The sequence below is a fragment of the Neofelis nebulosa genome, chromosome 5, assembly GCF_028018385.1.
Source record: "Neofelis nebulosa isolate mNeoNeb1 chromosome 5, mNeoNeb1.pri, whole genome shotgun sequence".
Lineage (NCBI taxonomy): Eukaryota > Metazoa > Chordata > Mammalia > Carnivora > Felidae > Neofelis > Neofelis nebulosa.
The window spans coordinates 130665727-130686677 of record NC_080786.1 but is presented as its reverse complement, the minus strand read 5'-3'; the positions used below and the strand labels follow the sequence as shown (position 1 = coordinate 130686677).

Here is a 20951-nt window from a genome sequence, read left to right as displayed (position 1 = left end):
CTACTGATCTTCAGAAGCGGATAGGACCTTTGCTGGTTGATAGAAAGAAGTTGGCTTTGCACGAACCATATGACATACTTACTGATTGCACTAAGGACTAGAAACAACATCCACATTTTTCCTCTAAATATTTACCATGTAAAGAAAGTTTCTTTTCTCTTTCAAAGGAGAAGTGTTAGTTTTTGAAAGAAGCATCTCCACAGGATGAGTGGATAAGTCAAGCTGCAATATTCAGAGAATTCGAGGGCCAAGATTTTAGTGGAGATGGGACCAATATAATTTCTTTCAACAGCTTGTAAGGAGATATTTCATTTCAATGAATGTTTTTTAGGAAAGCTCATCAACTCAGAATTAGAAGTTCTGGAATCAGAGGCTGAGTTGATAGAAGAGGAAATTCAAATAATCAGTTTCCCATATGCATAAAAACAGGATAAGTACTTCATAGGAAAGCTGTTTAGGTAAGATAATTTATGTTAAAAGGTGCTCAAACTTTAGGAAAGAATGTTATATAAATCAACAATAGATCATTATCATCATTAAGAGGTATGTTGATATATCTATCTCATGTGTTTCTCCATAAAGGAGAAAGTATTTTATAAAGTGGTTTATAGTCTGTATATTTCAAAATTTTTTGCAAGATGTTTTTCTCATAATGTCTAATTAAACAATTATTCTGCCTGCCATAGTCCTTTTAGGGGTATGAATTCTGAGATTTTGATCCTGATACTTGTCAATCCAAGGAGGTGGCCCCTAACCTGTGCAAACCTGTAGAGTTTAGTTTGTTCATTCATCCAACAAACACTTCCTATGCTTCTCTCTGTGCCAGCCTCTGCCTTTGAAGTAACCAACCAACCAAACAAACAAACAAATTCAATGGTGTCCAAACACAGAGAGAAGACAAACATGGCCAGGTCAGAGAAAAGAGGAGAGTGGCATAGATAGGCAAAGGCCCTAGATGTTCAGGGTAACACCCCCATGTTCTGGTCATGGTAAAGAGTATGGAATTTGTTTTAAGTGCATTTGCAAATCCACAGTTAAATGTTCATTCCCCAATCTAAGTGAAAGTAGAAGTGAGTTCCCCTGTAGAAATTTCCCCTGGTTGTTGGCAGGGGATAAACAGCATACTCAAATATCATTATAACATGTGACAATGAGAGGACATCATGCACGGGCTTTGGAAATCAGAGGTTGAACATGTTACCAGGAAGTTGGGACACACTGTGACCACATCAGAATGAGGGTGGGGCTTGAATCCCTAAGAATCTCATGCTTTTCTACCTTTGTACTTGAAGGAGAAAGAATGAAACTAGCCTTTGTTAAGACCTTATTTGTGTCGGGAATTGTATACATATTTATATGCATACATGAATACTCTTAAGAGTAAATATTATTTTACCTTTTTACCAGTGAAGAAATTGAAACTTTGAGAGATCAGAGGTTTGGCCCAAGTTTATATAACTTGTCTGAGTTCAGACCTACATCAGTCCTCTAAAGGGCACATGTTCTCAGGACACCTGAGTGGCTCAGTCGATTAAGTGTCCGACTTTGGCTCAGGTCAAAATCTCACAGTTTGTGAGTTCAAGCCCCACATCAGGCCCTCTGCTGACAGCTCCAAGCATGTATGGAAACTGCTACAGATTTTGTGTCTCCCTCTACCCCTCGCCTGTTCACACTCTGTTTCTCTCTCTCTCTTAAAAATAAACACTAAAAAAACTTAAATGGCATATGTTCTCATCACACCACAGGGCCCCCAAGGATGGGTGGTATGAGGAAAATCAGACCCCAAGGCAGGCTTGCTCAACAGAGGACTAGTCACCAGAATGTTTACTGTAGGGACCACTTGGGTGGTTGGAATTCTGTGCCATTGAAAATAAACAGGGAATCCAATTTTCTCTCCAACCAGATATTAGTTTCCAGTTCATCTGTCAGTTTTCTCTGGCTACTGGGCACAGATATTAACTTGGCTCTTTGGCTCACCAAATACTACTGATCGACAAGGAAACCAGACTTTCATTTCTCAAAAGTATAGCCTAAAAGTTGTGGAAAATTTTCTTGATTGAAAGGAAAATAGAATTGAGCTGTGGGTAACATACTTGTAAAATCCTGTAAATGATCACCTGATCTTTCCTTTCCTAGAAATGACAAATTCAGAGGCTTTAAAATTAGAATACAGGGGGGTTTCTGAAGAGCCGTGCCTCACTGCGGCTTCACACTTTACATGGAAACCTTACTTTATGTGGGTTGGGTCATGGAAAGCAATGTGTATCTATTTACAATGTACTTGATCTCCTAACAAGCTCTCCCATTACCCTTTGTATTAAGAAGAAAAGAAGGAATTTCATCCAAATGAACACACACACACACACATACACACACACACTGACACACACATATATACCACGTATATATACACACGTATATACACGTATATGCAAATGTATGTGATGTGTGTATAAGTATATATAGGACACTATGAAACTTAGTTTCGCCGTGTAAACATTTTTACATTAAAAACATCCACTGCAATCACATTCTATTTATTTCTTTCATAATGAAACTGATACGCAATTAATGTATTTCATGTTCTACTGTAGCCAAAGTTGAGGGAATGAAGATCACATAAAGGATTTTAATTATTTAAATAGATAAGGTATACAATTACTATCTCCTACAGCTTTGCAGTTTTAGTGCAGATTCAAATGGTAAGGTCTGAAAAACAGTCTGGTCCCTCTTGAATTGGCTGTAAATTTTTCTGATGAGTGAAGAGAGAAAGGAAATAGAAATGACTTCGTTCTTCCAGTTTAAAAATAGGTTTTCTGAGGAAAGGAACTCATATATATCTCTTCAGCAATATTTTATTAATTGCATTTTTCTTCAGTAGGTGAAGACAGGAAATCATGGTCTATTGATCAGCACAGTCTACCTTCCTCTTGTACTTCTGGGGAAAGAAGTACGAATTAAGCAGGGGATTTTAACAGCACATGTGATGTGTACAGTGTTCAGATAAAAGTTCATTAGAAAACACTTTTGTGCAAAGTTAGTTCAATTTGTTTGGTCAGTTTTTGGTCGGAATTTCCTTTCGGACTAATGAGATATGATTCAGGTGATACTGAATTATAGTCTTAGTTTAAAAATTACTTTGAAGATTTTTTAATGAAATATAAGTTTTTTTATTATTGTTTTATACTGTCTATAAAGAATTAAAAGGCAAACTATTTCATAAGATACTGTATGTCTGCGCTTATGAAAAGAATCTGAAAATGTCTAGAGAGCACAAATACTTAAATGTGAGAGTGGACTTGACATGGAAAAGCTTCCTGTTTGTGGCCTGGCTTCTTCCTACCATGTCATACCAGTAGCCATGTCCTATGTATACCTTAGAATTTGTAAGGTAGGAGTAGTAGTGACAGGGACTGGTTTTTTGTAATTAGATGTATGTTCCATATAATTAGGATCGTGGCAAATAAGATAAAGAGACTCAAATCTATCTTTCTTTCTTTCTTTCTTTCTTTCTTTCTTTCTTCTTTTTTCCTTTCTTCTTTCTTTCTTCTTTCTTTCTTTCTTTCTTTCTTTCTTCTTTATTCCTTTCTTCTTTCTTTCTTTCTTCTTTCTTTCTTTCTTTCTTTCTTCTTTATTCCTTTCTTCTTTCTTTCTTTCTTTCTTTCTTTCTTTCTTTCTTTCTTCTTTTTTCCTTTCTTCTTTCTTTCTTCTTTCTTTCTTTCTTTCTTTCTTTCTTTCTTTCTCTTGAGATGGGTGAGGGGAGAAAGGGAGGGGGAGAGAAAGAATCTTAAGCAGACTCCATGCCCAGCACAGGGCCTGACACGGGGCTCGATGAAGGGCTTAATGAGAGGATCTCTCAGGATTGTGATATCATGACCTGACTTGAAATCAAGTCAGATGCGTAACCGAATGAGCCACTCAGGTGCCCCAAGATGCAAATGCTTTAAAGGACAGAATGAAAGAAGAGAGTCAGAGGTGATAAAGATGTGAAGAAACAGAGTCGGCACAACTAGACTTTGCCTAAATGTAGTATATTATCTCCATACGTTTATCAGAAAGATCAAAATCCACACCAACAAATACACTCGGTAAAAAGGTGTGAGGAGAGATGCCAGCTAGAGTTTGGGACCATAAGTGAATGGAGGACTGGAGCAAGTGTCAGTCTCAGGACCTGCAGAAAAGGATGCTTCAGCGCAGTGAGGCAGCATACACCAAAGAGCCACGAAAAGCTGCAGCGTTTGAGAACTGCAGGAAAGCTCCTCCCTCTCCCCCACAGCCCTTCCAGGACACAGAATGATTATTACCTGCCAAACCTGAATGCTCTCAGAGAATAGAACTCCAGAAACTGCCATCTGGGGGTCTTCTGCTGAAAAAACTTCCTCGCTGCCCAGGGCAACTCATAAGCCCACCCATTTACAGAGCCAATAAGGATTTTCATGCCATGCTCTTAGTGATGTACTGACAGCCAAAGGTAGCTAGACATTTAAAGAACGCCTCAGAGATGAAAGACAGAGATCAAAGCAGACAGGAGAAAGAAGTCAGAGAGAGACCAAGATAAAGAAAGGGACAGAAGGGAAACAACTAATGACAATTAATGACCTCAGAAAAAGAACATATTTCATGTATGTATTTAGTTCTGTGTCTAGTACATGCCAGATGCTTCTTTGTACTAATTTTATAATAATGTCTAACATAATGGTCACAGTATTCTCTCTGAGGTATGCAATACTGCCAAGTCCATTTTATAGAAAGGCCAAGGAACTTTCCAAAGACATCCTACTAAAGGTAGAGCCAGGATTTGAAATGAGGTAGCCTACTGTGTTCAAAGGTGCACCCTCTTACCCGATACGTTTTACTACCTAATCAAGGATTAAAAACAGAATGTTTTTCAAAACCCACTTTCTTTAGTTTTAATAATATATTATTATTAAAATATAACCAGGAAATAAGAGGTGAGACCTCGAAAATAACCTGTATCTGTCTATGCTGCACTCTTCCCCTGAGTGAATCATTATACTCAGGGCTGTGTTCCTTACTCTTTCCTTTTTTTAAAAGTGTGTGTGTGTGTGTGTGTGTGTGTGTGTGTGTGTGTCTTAAAGACAATCATACTATATGTAATTCCTTTGGGAATGTTTTCTTTTCATTTAATATTATATTTTTAAGATTATCCATATGGTTGAATGACAGTTGATTTCATTAGTTTTTACTGCGATATTAAAAATAAAAAAGAACAGAATGTTATAAAAAGAACAATCAGAATGAACTTTGGCAAAATAAAATATTATAGCTAAAAATATTTATTAGATCGTTAATAGAAAAAATAATGGAATTTCCTAGAAGGTAAAAAAAAACAACAAGAACAAAACAAAGAAAAAGAAGTAGAAACAGAGAAGTACAAAAGAATATGCATATCAATTCAGGATGTCTAACATTGGATTAATTAGATTACCAGAAAGAGAGAACAAAGAGAGATGAAGAATTTATTAAACAAACACAGACCAGAAGGTGTGTGTTTCCATTTTGAAACGCTTCATGAGTTTGCATATCACCCTTGTGCAGGGGCCGTGCTAATCTTCTCTGTATCGTTCCAATTTCAGTATACTTGCTGCTGAAGCATGTGTGTTTCCATTTTGAAAGAACCATTGAATGAACAGTACAGGGGATGAAAAAATAACCCATATCAAGGCACATAATATGAGATTTTAGGACATACCAAGCATAAAGGGGAAATACAGTTAGAGACAGGGAGTCCATATGCAATAAACCAGGAATCACAATGGCATTAGACTTTTCAGTAACAACTCTGGAGGCTAGAGGACAATGGAGAGTCCTTCTAAATTCTAAGGAAAAATAAGGGTAGAATTCAATTTTAGGTCAAAATAGCATCCACATGTGAAGGATCTACAAGGACCTAGAACACTGCCATTTGGGAGGTGTGTTTTAGCAAATGAGAAAATAGACAAGTACGATGATGTGAGACTCAGGCCACAGAGTATCCAAATCAAGAGAGAATTGAGAAGTTCCATTTCAGCCTTAGTCATGTATACTTAGAGAATAACCAGATCCCTTTGGAACAGAGAAAAAAATAAACCTGAGATGTTTGAGCATTTGAAATTACAAGTATGACGTCTATATTTAAATATTCAAAACTAATCAGTTGATAGATTTGTTGGGGCATTTATCTGGGATATATTAACAATTATACATAGGGAATCAACTATTGAAAAAAGGAAAGTAATCATGAGCTCTAGAAATGGACAAAAAACTTAAGCATAAAGCACTAAACACAATTTGAGTTAGCCACAGACAATATTTATAAAATAATAATGACTACTGATTTAACTAAATAATTATAAGGGAGTTGGGGAGTGAAAGAGTACAAAATCCTCAAGGATAAAAATAGGAATCAGCAGGTAATGTCTAATACTCAAGAAAGTTTGGGCCTATCACAGAAAAACATGAATGTACACAATGAGAAAAAATGCTTTTAATACTAGAGGGAGTCAGGAAAAGAACTACTAGAAATTCTAGAAGTAGACAGGGAAGCTTCTGTTTTTTTGTTTTTTGTTTTTTTAATTTTTACAGAACTTCAAATGGTATTTAGGTGTGTTGAAGGGAAAAGTATTATAGAAATGTGAAAATCATGATGATAATTTAGATGTGACCTTGAAGCAAGCAGTAACTGGTGAAATTAAGAGTCAAAGATTAAGAGAATAATACATAAATTTTAGAAACATAAATTTGGGAGCTGTTGCTCCAGATCAAGGAGGAAAAAAATGTGCTCCTGGTAGTATCTTCACAGATAGCATGAGTTTATAGATGAAAAGTATCAAAAGTCATCTTTGGGGTACTTCAGAATATAGGTAATTCCATAAAGTGTGGATGAGTCTAATTTGTACTCCTACCTTGATTTTTACACGTGTGAAATTATTAGTAAAGATAGCATTGAGGGGCTCTTAACTCTTCTTAGAGTCACAAACAAGGTAGCTTGGGTTGGAGACAGAAAATGACGTGGTAGCAGGTATCCCTGTGGTGCTGTCTTAATTAAAGAGGGTTCTAGATGGGTTGCACAATTACTGATTTTAAATTATTTTATAAACATAATGATTGAAACACTGTCTCCCACTCAGCCTTACCTTCTTCACATCCTTTACCATTTGGAACCTAATCCCCAAAGAAATCACTCCCATTTTATGGCAGGTCTTTAAATATGCCAATGCATAACTATGATAGAGAATTATGGTTATGAGCTGAGGCTTTGGTTTAAATCCTGATCCCACCACTTCCAGCTAGGCAAACTGGACACCAAACCTAACTTCACCTGGAAGTTGAGGTTGACAACGTTAGAGCAGCTTATGGAGATTTTCTGAGGATTACATGGAAAATATGACTGAAGTACTCAGCATAATGGTAGCCGTATAATCACTCAAAACTGATACTCATTATTTTTAACTTTGAAACTAAGATTACTCTATGAGTATTTATTATAACTTTGAATCATAAAGAGATGAAATTTTATTTTATCATTACTAATGGTGACTACTTAGTCTACATTTATAATCTATTGAATAATCTGAATAGTTTGCACTTATCTCAAACTAAGCTTCCCTAATTATTTTTGTCACTTTGGAACTGGTACACCTCACTTTTTGCTTACTAAGTCTTCTTTTATGTTGTTTTCCAACCTCTTGCCATGCACAGATATGATCTAAGTTCTTTGTCTCTTTCAAGACAGTTTCTTACTGTATGATTCTTTACGTTCCCCATTCATCTTAGATCATTGGTCCTTTTTGTTTATGTCATTCCTCTATTTCTTCTACAACCGAGTTAATGAGATAAGATTCTCAATTATCTTGTGGGAAATTTAAAATATGAAATAATGTTGCAGGCCCAGGCTCTCTCTCAAGAGACTTCCCAGGATCTCTAGGACCTGACCAGCTGCTCTCCTATCTCAGAAGGATAATGTTTGAGCATACCAAGAGTGGATCCTTTTTTGGGACATACTCTGATCAATCAGCATAGCAAATCATTAGCTTATACTAATAAATACGATTGCAGTGTCTCAGGTATTTGATGTCCGTATGAACAATACATTTGCCTCCTGTGGGCAGACCTACCCAAGGAATTCACTCATCATTTAAAGGTTACTCTTTGAGCTCAAAATAAAAATAAAATAAAGAGAAGTAGTTAGAAAAAAATATAAAAATAAAAAATAGAAAGTAGTTAGAAAAAATAAAAAAAATAGTAGTTTCATAAAAAATATGAAATCCAGCTAAAATTGCTTGATGCATCCATCTCCGCATGATGGATTATCTTGTTAGAGAATTAAGATACTCGAGGTTTACTGAAGCTCTCTTTCTTGAACCCAGGGGCTTGAGTGGGTACTGCCAAATATTTGCCTCTGTTACACTTCTTTCTCTATGTGGGGCAAAATAAATTAAGACTTCCTCCCACCTTCTAAGTGGTTTGGCCATCACCCCCATCACTGTTAATGAAGGTATGAGAACTCTGTAATAAAACTCAGTCAGGGCATCATATCACAAGGAGAAATTAATAGGTGAAATGTGAATTTCTCATATGGATTTCATATGGGTTCTTGGAAGAAAATTAATCCTTGGGATACATATGCTTAATTTCAGGCCTCCCTGAGAAAAACAAACCGCTATAGCTTCTTAACACCTGCTGTTAGTAGGATCAGAATTTTCTCTTCTCTCAAGTATCTCCTCAAAAACTCTTCATCATTCCATAAAGCAAGTCACTGGGAAAAGCAGAAAAGCCACTGTAAGACTTTTCAATTAGAAAGACATTAGAAGGGATTTCAAGAGCTTAGGGAAGGGGGTGGGTCCCTTACAGAAAAGGGTTAGTAAATAGGGACTCCAGAGACCCTGGTAAATAACCTCAGAGAGTTAGAAAATGTAGAAGATTCACAGAAAATCCACCATTCTCCCCAGCCGCCCCTCCCCTTCATCCCCACTGTAGGTATGAGGGAATATCCATATCACGATTTCTCTATAAACACCCAAGTGTAAACAAGGAGGTGTTTTATCCATCATATTGTAAGAATAAGTCAACCCCAATATGTTGTATATGGCTATATGACTTTGAAACTACCAACCAAATTATTGAGTAAAGATCTGCAAGAACATCATCAGATCGATATGTGCATTTGCTTCAAGAAATCCTGTGTAGAGTTGGAATTTGTATGATAGTGTAGGATCTCTGCTTCTAGCAAGCCATAAACAGGCAAGAACAGAGCAGCCCCACTGGGCTTCTTTCTATAAACTTTTCTTCCCCATCTGTAAAGAGAAACCTGCTCCAAGGAGCCAGAAAGAAAAGCAGAACTATCACGTTTAATGTGTTTTTATGATTGACTCCTTCTTTTCTTTATCGTGACTAAAGTCTGTAGATCTACATGGAATACAATCCACTTTTTCTATAAGATAAGGATTCTATCTTACATTAAATATGAACTTCAGAGTTTTACTTCATGATAACAATCTCACTTCTCTTATTTTTCAAGTTCTTAGATGTTTCTCTGTTGTCCCCCTCCAACAATACATTTGAAGTATAGTCAGGAGTATTTTAGGTTATAGTTACTTAAATCGCTTTCGGTCATGGTTGCCCCAGTAACACATGGAAGCTTTAGATTTACTGTGACTGAGTCCACATGTTGGAGGTGTACACATTAAGGGGGTGTGGGGATTATTGTTCCATTTTAAAAGATTTGAAAACCCTCCTTCCATTGAAAAAAATATATGTGTCTTTAAAGTATAGACTAGGATTAATCCAAACATTACAAATTTCAGTCTTCAACCTGATGACAGGGAACAAAGAGACAGAGGCCATCAGGCAATCAAGATATCAGAATGAAAGGCATCAGACCACATTTTCTTTTACCTATTCTTTTCTGATTTGAATTTGATAATTCATGTTGTAGCAATCCACCAATAAATATTTGTTGAACTACTGAAACAACTCTTTATAGTCGCACTCTGTTTTCTCATAACATCTACATCCCAATAACCGTTATTTGATTGCAGTTTCTCTAAAATTTTGACACAACCTATGACGCAGAAATAGTAATATGTATGTCACAAAGTCCCAACCTTGCTTCGCCCTGCCTGGCTTCTAAGACCATTAAGGTAATTTGTAAAAACAAAGCACCCAGACTGCTGTTTTGCAATTTCCCTGCTTCAGAACAAGTCTTAAGCAACATGTGGCTTAGTGGTTTAATCATGATAGGGAGTTAGATGTGCTCAAGTCTTACTCTTTACCCCATTCTTATTTCACCTTTGACTTTTGAATTTTCTGGGTCATTCTGGTCACTAATTAAATGTCTTCGTGGCCCCAGAACTCCAAAACATAGTAGATAATTGATAAAAAAAAATTTGCTACCTTACCACCTGAGATATTTTGAGGAACAAGTTGTTTAACAGACTATGATAGGACTTGAGATGTTTTTAATCTGCAGAAAACAGTTTTCCTGAGTAGTAGAGGTTAGAAAATTGCTTCTCAGGGCACCTGGGTGACTCAGTTGGTTAGGAGTCTGACTCTAGATTTTAGCTTAGGTCATGATCTCCCAGTTCATGAGTTCAAGCCCCACATCAGGCTCTGTGCTGACAGTGTGGAGCCTGCTTGAGATTCTCTCTCTCTCTCTGCCCTTCCCCAGCTCACTCTCTGACTCTCAAAATAAATCAATAAACTTTTAAAAAAAAGAAAGAGAAAATTGCTTTTCCCATTTGTAATTCTGAAAGAAAATATTCCTGTTTTACTTACATTTTAAAATATTTCTGATAGTGTTAATGATGGTAAAGTGCCTAGAGATCATAAATTGAGTTTTTATCAAATTACTTGAGTGTAACACTTTTTAAAACTGCATATAGTCTAGCTCATGTATGTCACCATGAATGTGAGTGTTCTCTAGTCTTTAGTTATCACTGTAGAAGTATAATTTGAAATCTCATACTTCAAGGTCCACAAACGTTTCTTGACATAAAACAGTATTTAAATGTTAAGTCATATGATAAGTATGCTCTTTATTGGTATTCGCTTTTACTCTCACTAAAACTCTATTACTGTAGTAAGTGAAAATATTATCATTCTCATATTGTTGATTGAACTCCACAACTGAATTAAACTTCTATTCACAGGTAAAGAAAGTGAGGCAAATGTTTCTGTTAAGAAATATATTGTAATGGCTTTCAATTCCTGAAAAGATGAAATGAAAATACACTTAGGTCACTGCCTTCACCTAAGCCATACTTCTAGGGAATTACCCAACCTCAGAGTCCTCACTGTTATTTTGAAAATGCCAGTCTAATAACTCCTAAAGATAGAATTGTGCTCTTAATATCTCATGGAAGAAGCATATTAATCATAATCTTAAGTGTATTTCTTTAATTCTATTATAGGACATAAATAATTTTAAGCTAATCAAGAGGTACGATATACTGTCAAACAGCACACAATGTTTAATTTAATATTTGTTAAATGATTAGTGAAATTTGAATACTTAGAACTGGGCCTCAGGGGGGAGGGGCTCAGAGATATGAGGGAAGACTGAGAAATAGAGTCAGCTGATTGTTACCTAGAGAAGCTGCTAATTAAGAATATGGCACCATTGCTTTTCAACCCCGGGGTTTTATAAATGGAAAGCCAGGTTGATTTTAACAAGCCTGTTTTACTAGAACTGGAATTTTAGACATTCCACAAGGCTCCCTTTGGTAAATCCCTCATCAACAAGAAAGCTTGAACTTCTTGCTTTTACTTTCTGGGTATCTTGGTTTTGACACTATAGTAAAAATATTACACCATTTATTTTGACGAGAAAAGTCTTTCTAAGCCATGTTAGCCCTATTCAAGGTCTATTAAATTGAGACACTGGATGCTTCATGTGAATGTACCATTGATCCATTGGACCATCCCTGGAATAGCAGTTATCAGGATATAGCATTATCGTTTGTAGCAGAAAGACATCTGGTTAATTAAGGGTTCTGTTTAACTGATTTTCACATTAATCAGTGCTTTACGACATAGTAGTGTGTTTAAAAAGTAACAATATGCATAATCAATTAATTCTGAAGTCATATTCCTATTTATATTAATTTCATCCATGCTCTACTGTTGAATATATGCATATACACTTTAAGTAGGATTAGTATTTCATAAAGTCTAGTTTATTTCATCTTATAACAAAGTTTACTTAGAAGTATAAAACTATCATGAATATTCTCTATCATATAGTTTTATGGGAGATAAATAAATGAGAGAATATTCTCTATCATATAGTTTTATGCCTAAAGGCATGTGGAAGTGTGAGATTTAGGAATCTACCTCAGACTATAGAAAATACAGAACATTAAAGAGTTACCAAAGAATTACCATTAAAAAAAACCAAAAACCTTTACCCATGTAGTTGTGAGGTCATATCCTGACCAAAAAGGAGGAAGTGGCAGGTCACTGGGCTCAAACTTATCTGCTGTACATCATAGACGCACACTGCTGACAGCCTTCAGTTGTTTCTGTAACAACAGGAAGTGCACTCACTTGGAGTAGTCTGAATTGAAAATGTTGAAGAGAAAACCATCCAATGCTTCAGAGAAGGAGAAACATCAAAAACCAAAGGTAAGGTAACTATACACAGTTAAATAAAACCAAACCATTTAATAGAATGCACTAGAATACACACACACACACACACACACACACACACAAACACACACAAACACATTGTTCTTAGCTGTCAGTTATAAATTAATTCAACCCTAGGGTCAAATGCCTCGTGGCAGGTGTGAAAAACAATGAGTTGAAAACTTAGAGGTTAAATAATACATGACAATTATTGTTTCTGTAATTTTACCTTATAGTGTATATTTGATCATTTACATTTGTAACTGAAGTTGGAGCTCAGATCCAACTTCATGGAAATCAATTGGTGGTCTCTGCTTGAAAGGTGGATATTATGAAATATTCTTGAACATTTTTCATGACTATAAATTTGTCAATGTCTATTTAACTGAATGCAATTTATCCCTTATGGGTTCAGCTCTCATATTACTTTTAATTATGAGAAGATTGTAAATAGAGAGGATTTGGCTGAGCATTTGATTTTTTTCATTTTTTTGTATTAAAATATGATAGCTTGTTGAAAAGATTATGTTTCCCACTCTTGCTTGAACTAACATTATACTAGAGAGTGGATTGGGTTATATTTTAGGAAGCATCAAAACTCCATATATTGATAGATTTGCCTAATTGTTTCTATTTGGAACATTATGCTATCCTTTGTCTTGACAATAATTGTCACTTACAAAAAAGTACAGCATGAGATAACAAAGTTTAGATTCTATTGTAGAACTCTAAATTAGTTTCATTAATCATGTGAAAGAAACCATCAAGTACTGGTGTCAAAGGTTTTCTCCAATACGTTTACATTTCTTGAGTTCCTTAGATAAATAACATTTTTAATCTATCTGTGAATGAGCTATAACTGAGTTCGGATGTCTTTTTAAAGGACTGACTTATTATCTATTATTGGTCTGTATTTGCTTGGCACTTGTTCTGAGAGAAAGGAGTTGGGAATTGATTGCGAACTTCTGGATTGATGAGGCATCGAACAGTGGTCAATATTTTATAAGTCTTTGCAAGTTACTATACAACCTGTCTGAAGGAAACTAATAAATAAATGATTTCCAATCTTAAAAAATAAGTCAGGGATCTTCAGTTAAAAATACAGCTGGATAATATATCATGATGTCTATCTTTTCCCCTAATATAATAAAAATCCAAAGGCATGTTTCCCAAAGAGTGAAAAAAAATTCTAAAAGCATCACTTACTTTTATATTTAAGATTGATCGTATATAGAATTTACTCAATTAAATGCAACTAATATTGAGTTGACAATAGTAGGTTCTAAGGGGATCATAAAAGTTCATATGAATTGGTACTTTTCCTTTAGGTATTTAAAATCTGAAGTTAAAGTATCTCACAAGGACTGCATTATGTAGTGAGTTACTATCATAATTATGTTAGTGAACTATTTTCAAAATAATAGTTTAGTCTCTCATCATCATTTCCCTTAATTGAAGAAACTATTGAAATATAAGTGGGTATTGTTCATCCTACTGACTTTACTCATTTACAAAAATATATCTGATACTCTCTCTCTCTATATATATATATAGGAATAAAACATATCACAGAGAGTAGTCACATTGGAAACATATTAACTTATGTTGTGAATGAAGTCCCATTATCTTTAGACAAGTGGTTTCATTCTATACAAATCTAAAGAGATATGTGAGTGTATATGTACAAGTGTGTTTTTCATACATTTTGGGTCAACAAAAGCCTTTCTTTTTATATTGAGGTAATATTTTTCCAATTATTGTAATTATGTCTTAGAAACAACTCCTCTTTAATTCACATTTATTTGTTTTACTGGATAATTGTTGTGTATTTTATGGAAAACCAACAGAATCCCTAAGAGATGGTAGAAATGGATGTCATGATGATCTCTACAAACAAATGGCTAATAGAATGAAGAGTGCAATTTCCTTCATCTACCGGAAGGGACCAGAGGATCTGTGTCTAGAAAAATAGAACAGAACCATCAAGAAATCTGTCTGAAATATGGGGAATAACAGTCTAAGCTAATTAAGTACATACCAAACAATAGCTTGCATCTCCTGACCCCTAAAGGCATACTCCTTGTGCGATAGTCTCAGAATGTCTGAGAGAGATTTGCTTGCTTTGTATTGTGAATGTTGAAATAAAGAGCGATAGCATTGAAAATGAGGGAACTATTATTGCAGTATCTAGTTCATGTTAACTCCTGTGGGTTATGGTTCAGGTGACCTCGTACACAATTCAAATGGTGAATGCATATTATAACTAAGGTTCCCTCAAATAAAAAATTAGGAAACTGGGGGCGCCTGGGTGGCTCAGTCGGTTAAGTGGCTGACTTCGGCTCAGGTCACGATCTCGCGGTCCATGAGTTCGAGCCCCGCGTCGGGCTCTGTGCTGACTGCTCAGAGCCTGGAGCCTGTTTCCGATTCTGTGTCTCCCTCTCTCTCTGACCCTCCCCCGTTCGTGCTCTGTCCCTCTCTGTCTCCAAAATAAATAAACGTTAAAAAAAAATTAGGAAACTGTTTATTTGAAAAGGATATCAATGGAGAAGGACTTTGTTATTAGTATTTTTAAACAGATCTTACAATTGTGAGAAAGTTCCAAGTATTCATGGATATAAAAATGTAGCGATAGATTTTATAAATCTATATATGTAATAATTTATTATTTTCTTAAATTCAGAAGACTTACCAATAGACATGTTCATGACTCAAAAAAAAAAATGAAAGCACACATTAAAATTCAGTTTTACCATCTTTAATTTTATCATTAATGTATCATCCTTTTCAGCTTTTATTCCTGTATCTCCATTTTTGGTATGAGATCTTTCCTTGAGATAGCTCATAAATAGGACCAATAGTATTCATAGTGGTTATAAGAGATTCACAGTGGAGGCTAAGAGAGTGAGACCAGAGATACTCCAAGAAGGAAGCTGGAAAACCTTTGGAGAGTTATTACCAAAGAAACCCATTATGTATACTGGAATGTTAATAGATTCCAACAAGTTTAATTTGTGTTTCAGAACTCTATATGGTGTATATAGGCAAATTTCAAATTAACACAGAAATTTGATGAATAGTGCTTAAGTGTTATATATTTAGATTAATCTTTCAAAAATAGCCTTGCTTAACATACATGCAAAGTACTGTACTTTCTTTTTTGAAGCCTGTTTTTGCCTTCTCATCACTACTGCCCACTGCTGCTAGTGATTTTTTAAAATTTTGAGCATATCTAGGATTCGGAGTAGATAAGATACGATCTCATTACACTCTATAAATGCTTAATTTTTAGAACATAACTTTCTGTGATTGTTTCTCTATCTGAAATGTTTTATTTTAGTTTTCCATATTTATTGTGAGTATATTATATACTAGTTGCTGTGGTTCTCAGGTTTTGTACACTAATTTGTTTAATATTTCTAACAAGTCTGTGAGAGAATCACTCTTATTTAGCTGCACGGATAAGAAGGCATAGAGATGGTTAATTAACTTGAGCAGGGAAACGTACTCAGATGAAAAATAAAAGTGTGTGATATGTCAATTTCCAGTACTCCTGTTCTTATTATGCTGCCATTATGAGCATAGGGACTGTAGATATTTCTTCTATTTCTGTCTTAATTACCAGCTAAATTTTATGAAAACCAGGGAGAGCATATGCTTAAGAGCCTCTGCAAGTTGGAAAGGAAGTTGGAGATCCCCCGTTCCTGTCTCTGATTAGGTACAAGACTTCCACCAATAAAATCCCTCCAGGTGTCCACTCAACTGTCAATGCTTAAAATTGTAAAACCACAATAACTTTTTAAATATTCACATGTTCAAATTGTCAAAAAAAATAAATAACGGCCTAAAACTGTGATAAGTATAACCACGTATCTCCCTCCTGCACCTAGCATAGCACCTTTGATGTAGTAGGCCCTAATAAATATTTGTAAAGTGAATGGAGTCTCTTGAGTCTACTCTATGTATCCTGGTTCAGGAATAAATACTCTTTAGTGCAGTGTACTTTCATTATTCTTGGCACTAAGTCTGCTAGCGTGCACATAAGAAAGTTTATGTGTATGTGTGTAAATGCAAACTGTAACTTATTTTTAAGTTTTATTTTAAGGACTCCAATATAGCAAATGCTGTGCCAGACTCTCTAGAGAGGCCCACCATTACATAACCATAGACCTTTGTTCCAGGTCAGGGAATATGGTAGAAACTTCAAAATCAGGAAAGGAATAGACAAATGAAACTTTGCAACTATAATTAGAATAACTTGGCCTTTATTCATCTGGGATTAATGATCTGTTAATAAATTTTAACTCAGGATTTTTTAAGTAAAGAAGATTCAAATACCACAGTTATTTTAAAGGGAAACACTGGAATAATGGCAGTTCTGGAAATAGCCTTTTTTTTTTTTACCATATTTTTAAATCTAAAGTACATACTAAATGAGACACCATTAGTGTCACAGAAGCTAATTTTCACTAGCAATGACTGAAGTGGCATTCTTTCCCATTTGCATCTGATCCTAGCAATGATGAGAGGTGATGAGTTGATTATGAGCTGTTTTCACTGCACTGCCCGCTGTGCGAATTTATGCTCCTAGACAAGGATGACACGTAGTTGTGGCATTAAAGAGCTTTCTTCACTGCTTTTCCTATCAAGACTGCTAAAATACATTTTAACTCTTATCTAACCAGGTATAAGAAAAGGGAATAAATGTTTACATGTACAGGTGTTTACTTGAGGCCAGGCACTTACACAAGGGGCTTATGGCATTCTTCTCCCAATTTACAGGAAAGAAAACAGTTCTGCAGATATGAAATATTTCACTCAAGGTAACATTGCTAGTAAAAAAAAAATTTCAAGATTATATGGGACAGTTTCTTCTTCTAAACCTGTGGATTTCCCCCCATTACTTCTTTTTGCTTCTTCATCTGGTGTATAATTTTGGACTTTAATTTAGATGAATTCAGTTGAATGTTTGGATTTTCAAACAACGTGATCCCAAATAAGATATGTGATATACAATGTAGGTAATATTTTAAATTCACTTTTCCCATTTAAAAATGATGGGTGTAAATATATATATATATATATATATATATATATATATACACACACATTTTTTTGCTTTTGGTTATTATTTCTCTCCACCCCCCCCCAAATCTCCCAAAAGGTGCTCTTCAATTATATATTTACTTAGTATTTATGTCACATTTGTTTTCCAAGAAATAGTTAAAATAGATTATGATCCCAAACTAAAACAAAATAATTCAGGTGAAAATGGAGTAGAAATCCTGTTAGAGGGTTTTACAGGGCCACCAAGGCTGAGTTGAACATGGATCAAAGTGCTTGCTACTCAGTGTGTTCATACAGACTAGCAGCTTTGGCATTCTAGGAGTTTGTTAGAAGTGCTGATTCTCTGGCCTACCCCAAACCTATTACTTCAGAATATATATTGTAAGAAGATACCTAGGAGTCCTGTGAACACTTCAGAGTTTAGAAATGATGTTCACATCCATGGTTCTCAACCTAGGTTGCACATTTGAATCACTGAAGAACTTTAAGAAATACTAATGATTGGACTCCACCTTCAAATATTTTGATTACCTAATATAGGATGTGCCTGAGCATCACGAATTTTTAGTTACCCCATCTGGAGACATTTTTTCTGCTAACCTTTTCAAAAGACTTAGGTAATTTATTAATCCATTTACCCATTCATTCATTCATTCTTCAATACAACAAATATCTATTGAGTGCTTGCTAGAGACAATATACACCATATGTACAGAATATAGTGGTGAATAAAACAAAGATCCTTGCCCTCATACAATAAACGAGATAAATATGTTAAATATATAGCATGCTAGGTAAAAGGGGAAGACTGTTCACAAACAGCAGGATCACAGAGGGCTTCCAGGTCATTATAAGGATGTGAGCTAGTATTGAAAGATTGTGAGAAAACATTCTGGATAACATTTTAGTGGGGTTATTCTGTCTTTTGTGTTTCAAATACACTGAAAGATTTGGACATAGTAGGGAGAAGAGACTGGTTAGGAGGCTTTACAGAAACTAGGCAAGAGATGGTGATGGCTCACACGAGGGGAGCAGCAGGCAGGGTAGATGTTGAGGAGATGCTGAATTTGGGATATATTTGTACATATTGCATCCATTGGAATATGCACAGGAAACTTAACCACACCACATGTGACCAAAAGATGATAAACAGAAGGGTTGCCACCGCCCTACACTGTTCTTGCTTCTAATTGGTGCCCACAATTCTAGGAGAAATGCCCATATTTCTCTGTCATAGCCACCAGAAATTCATCCCCAAATTGATGTGCCACTTCCCAAAATTTTCTGCCTCTTTCTTCAAAATACAATTTTCTGTTGACCTTAATTTTCATTTCTAGGGCACTTCAATCAGAAGAGATGAACTAATTTGTTCATTTCGCCATGTTCAATTGAAAGAGTTAAATAATTTTGCCTTGAAAACTTTTCTCCAAAACACTAATTCATTCTAGCCTTCCCATTTTGTGGGCTTTGAATCTATAATCAAATTGTGTTGCAAGCAAGTAGCAAAAAATTAGGGGCCAACTAGGTTGGCTATCCTTGGAGAAAAACAGTGTCCAGACAGTATACAGAAAGTTCAGGAGACAAATGGCTGAGAGAATGACAAAAATGTAGCCTCTCTTTCTTTGGAAATTTGGATATTATATCCTATAGGAAGAGCAACAAGTCACTACTTTGACTACCAAAGCACTGGATTTGTTACAAATCAGTTGAATGAGACACATCTCTTTAATCTTTTCTTGCCTTGCTTTGGAGACAAATGGCTTCATTATCCCTCAAGATTGTGTTTTGTTTTGTTTTTTTCTAATGGAATTAAGTCCATACTCTACATATCTAAGTTTCCAAATTTAGCATTACCAAACTGATCCATTTCTCTTTCTTTCTACTGTTAAGGATTTAGGTGAACTTTTAGAAACAAGACATTCATAATTAGCTTCTTAGAGAACAAAAACGTCCTACATTAAGAATTGATTAATAAGAATAGAAGAGGTTTTTAAGCTGTCTCTAGTGGTAGACGAAGTGATTCTTCTATTCATAGAGAGGGTCATTTGTCAACACAGCTGGCTATGTCTCCTTTCTTGCCTCACATGATGAGCTTAGAAGTCTTGATCTCGCCTCTAGTGGTTTGGTAGGGTGACCATAACAAAATACCACAGGCTGAGTGACTTCAAAAACAGAAATGTATTGTCTCACAACTCTGGAGGTTGGAAGTCCAAGATCAGGGTGTCTGCAGGTTTGTCTTACTCTGAGAGTCATGAGGGAAGGATCTGCTCCCCGGGCCTCTCTCACTGGCTTGCAGACGGCCACGCCTGCTCCTTTTCACTTGCTCATTCCTCCGTCCATGTATATCCCTGGTGTCTCTATGTGTCCAAATCTCATCTGCCTAAAAGGATGCCAGAGGATTGGATTGTGGCCTACCAGAACAGCCCTATTTTTACTTAATTTCCTTTTTAAAGGTCCTATCTCCAAATGCAGTCACATTCTGAGGTGCGAGGGATTAGGTCTGGAATACACGTTCCATTCACAACATAGCCCATAAAGTTCTACTAATTAAAAGTGAAGATTTGATTTTCAGCTGCTTCCTTCTTTCCAGTTGCCTTCTACCCCTCTTCACTTCCAGTTGACCAGTACCCTCATTCAGCCAGCCCCCCCGACCTCACTACAGTGGCTCCCTTTTACCCACACACTCTTCAGTCTTTTTCCTTGTTCTTTCTTTCCATCTAAACTCACGTCTGCAACATCCCACTAGGCCCCTATTAAGAAACATTTGAAAACTAATAAAAGTAAAACATCTGCTCTACCCCTTTGGCCAGTGACTTTCTGGCTACATACTAAATTCATCTGTCTAGCCAGACAGTTAAGCCCGCAACAAAGCCTCTAATTAGCCCATGGCAATGTGTCAGAGGGCATTCTGGCAGAGCAGTAGGGAAGATGAACTAAAGTCACATAAGGGGTGCCTGAGTAGCTCAGTTGGTTAAACGTGCAACTTCGGCTCAGGTCCTGATATCCCAGTTTGTGAGTTCTAGCCCTGCGTCGGGCTCTGTGCTGACAGCTCAGAGCCTGGAATCTACTTCGGATTCTGTGTCTCCCTCTCTCTCTGCCCCTCCCCCGTTCATGCTCTGTCTTTCTCTTTCTCTCAAAAATAAGTAAACATTAAATAGTCATACAGACTTGGTTTTGAGGTTTTGAGGTTCTATTTTTATATTTCCTAACCAGGGGACATTGCACATTTTATTAAACCCCTTTTGAGTCTCGGTGTG

The 20951-nt window shown here is 35.9% G+C and overlaps 1 protein-coding gene and 1 non-coding gene across 5 annotated transcripts in view; one reads left to right on the top strand and one right to left on the bottom strand.

Moving 5' to 3' along the window:
- SAMSN1 (SAM domain, SH3 domain and nuclear localization signals 1) overlaps nt 1–20951 on the top strand; it is a 140613-nt gene that overhangs the window by 78275 nt on the left and 41387 nt on the right. Inside the window, exon 1 of one of the 4 annotated variants that reach the window (XM_058731757.1) lies at nt 12466–12624. The exons of the other annotated variants lie outside the window; for them this stretch is intronic. Within the exon in view, the coding sequence (XP_058587740.1) occupies nt 12568–12624 (57 nt within the window). The 5' untranslated portion in view covers nt 12466–12567. Of the gene's footprint in view, nt 1–12465; nt 12625–20951 lie in introns of those variants that run through there. 4 annotated transcript variants of the gene reach the window in all.
- LOC131513249 (U6 spliceosomal RNA) lies at nt 5515–5617 on the bottom strand. Its single transcript, XR_009262481.1, has one exon. It is a non-coding gene; the product is annotated as a U6 spliceosomal RNA (small nuclear RNA).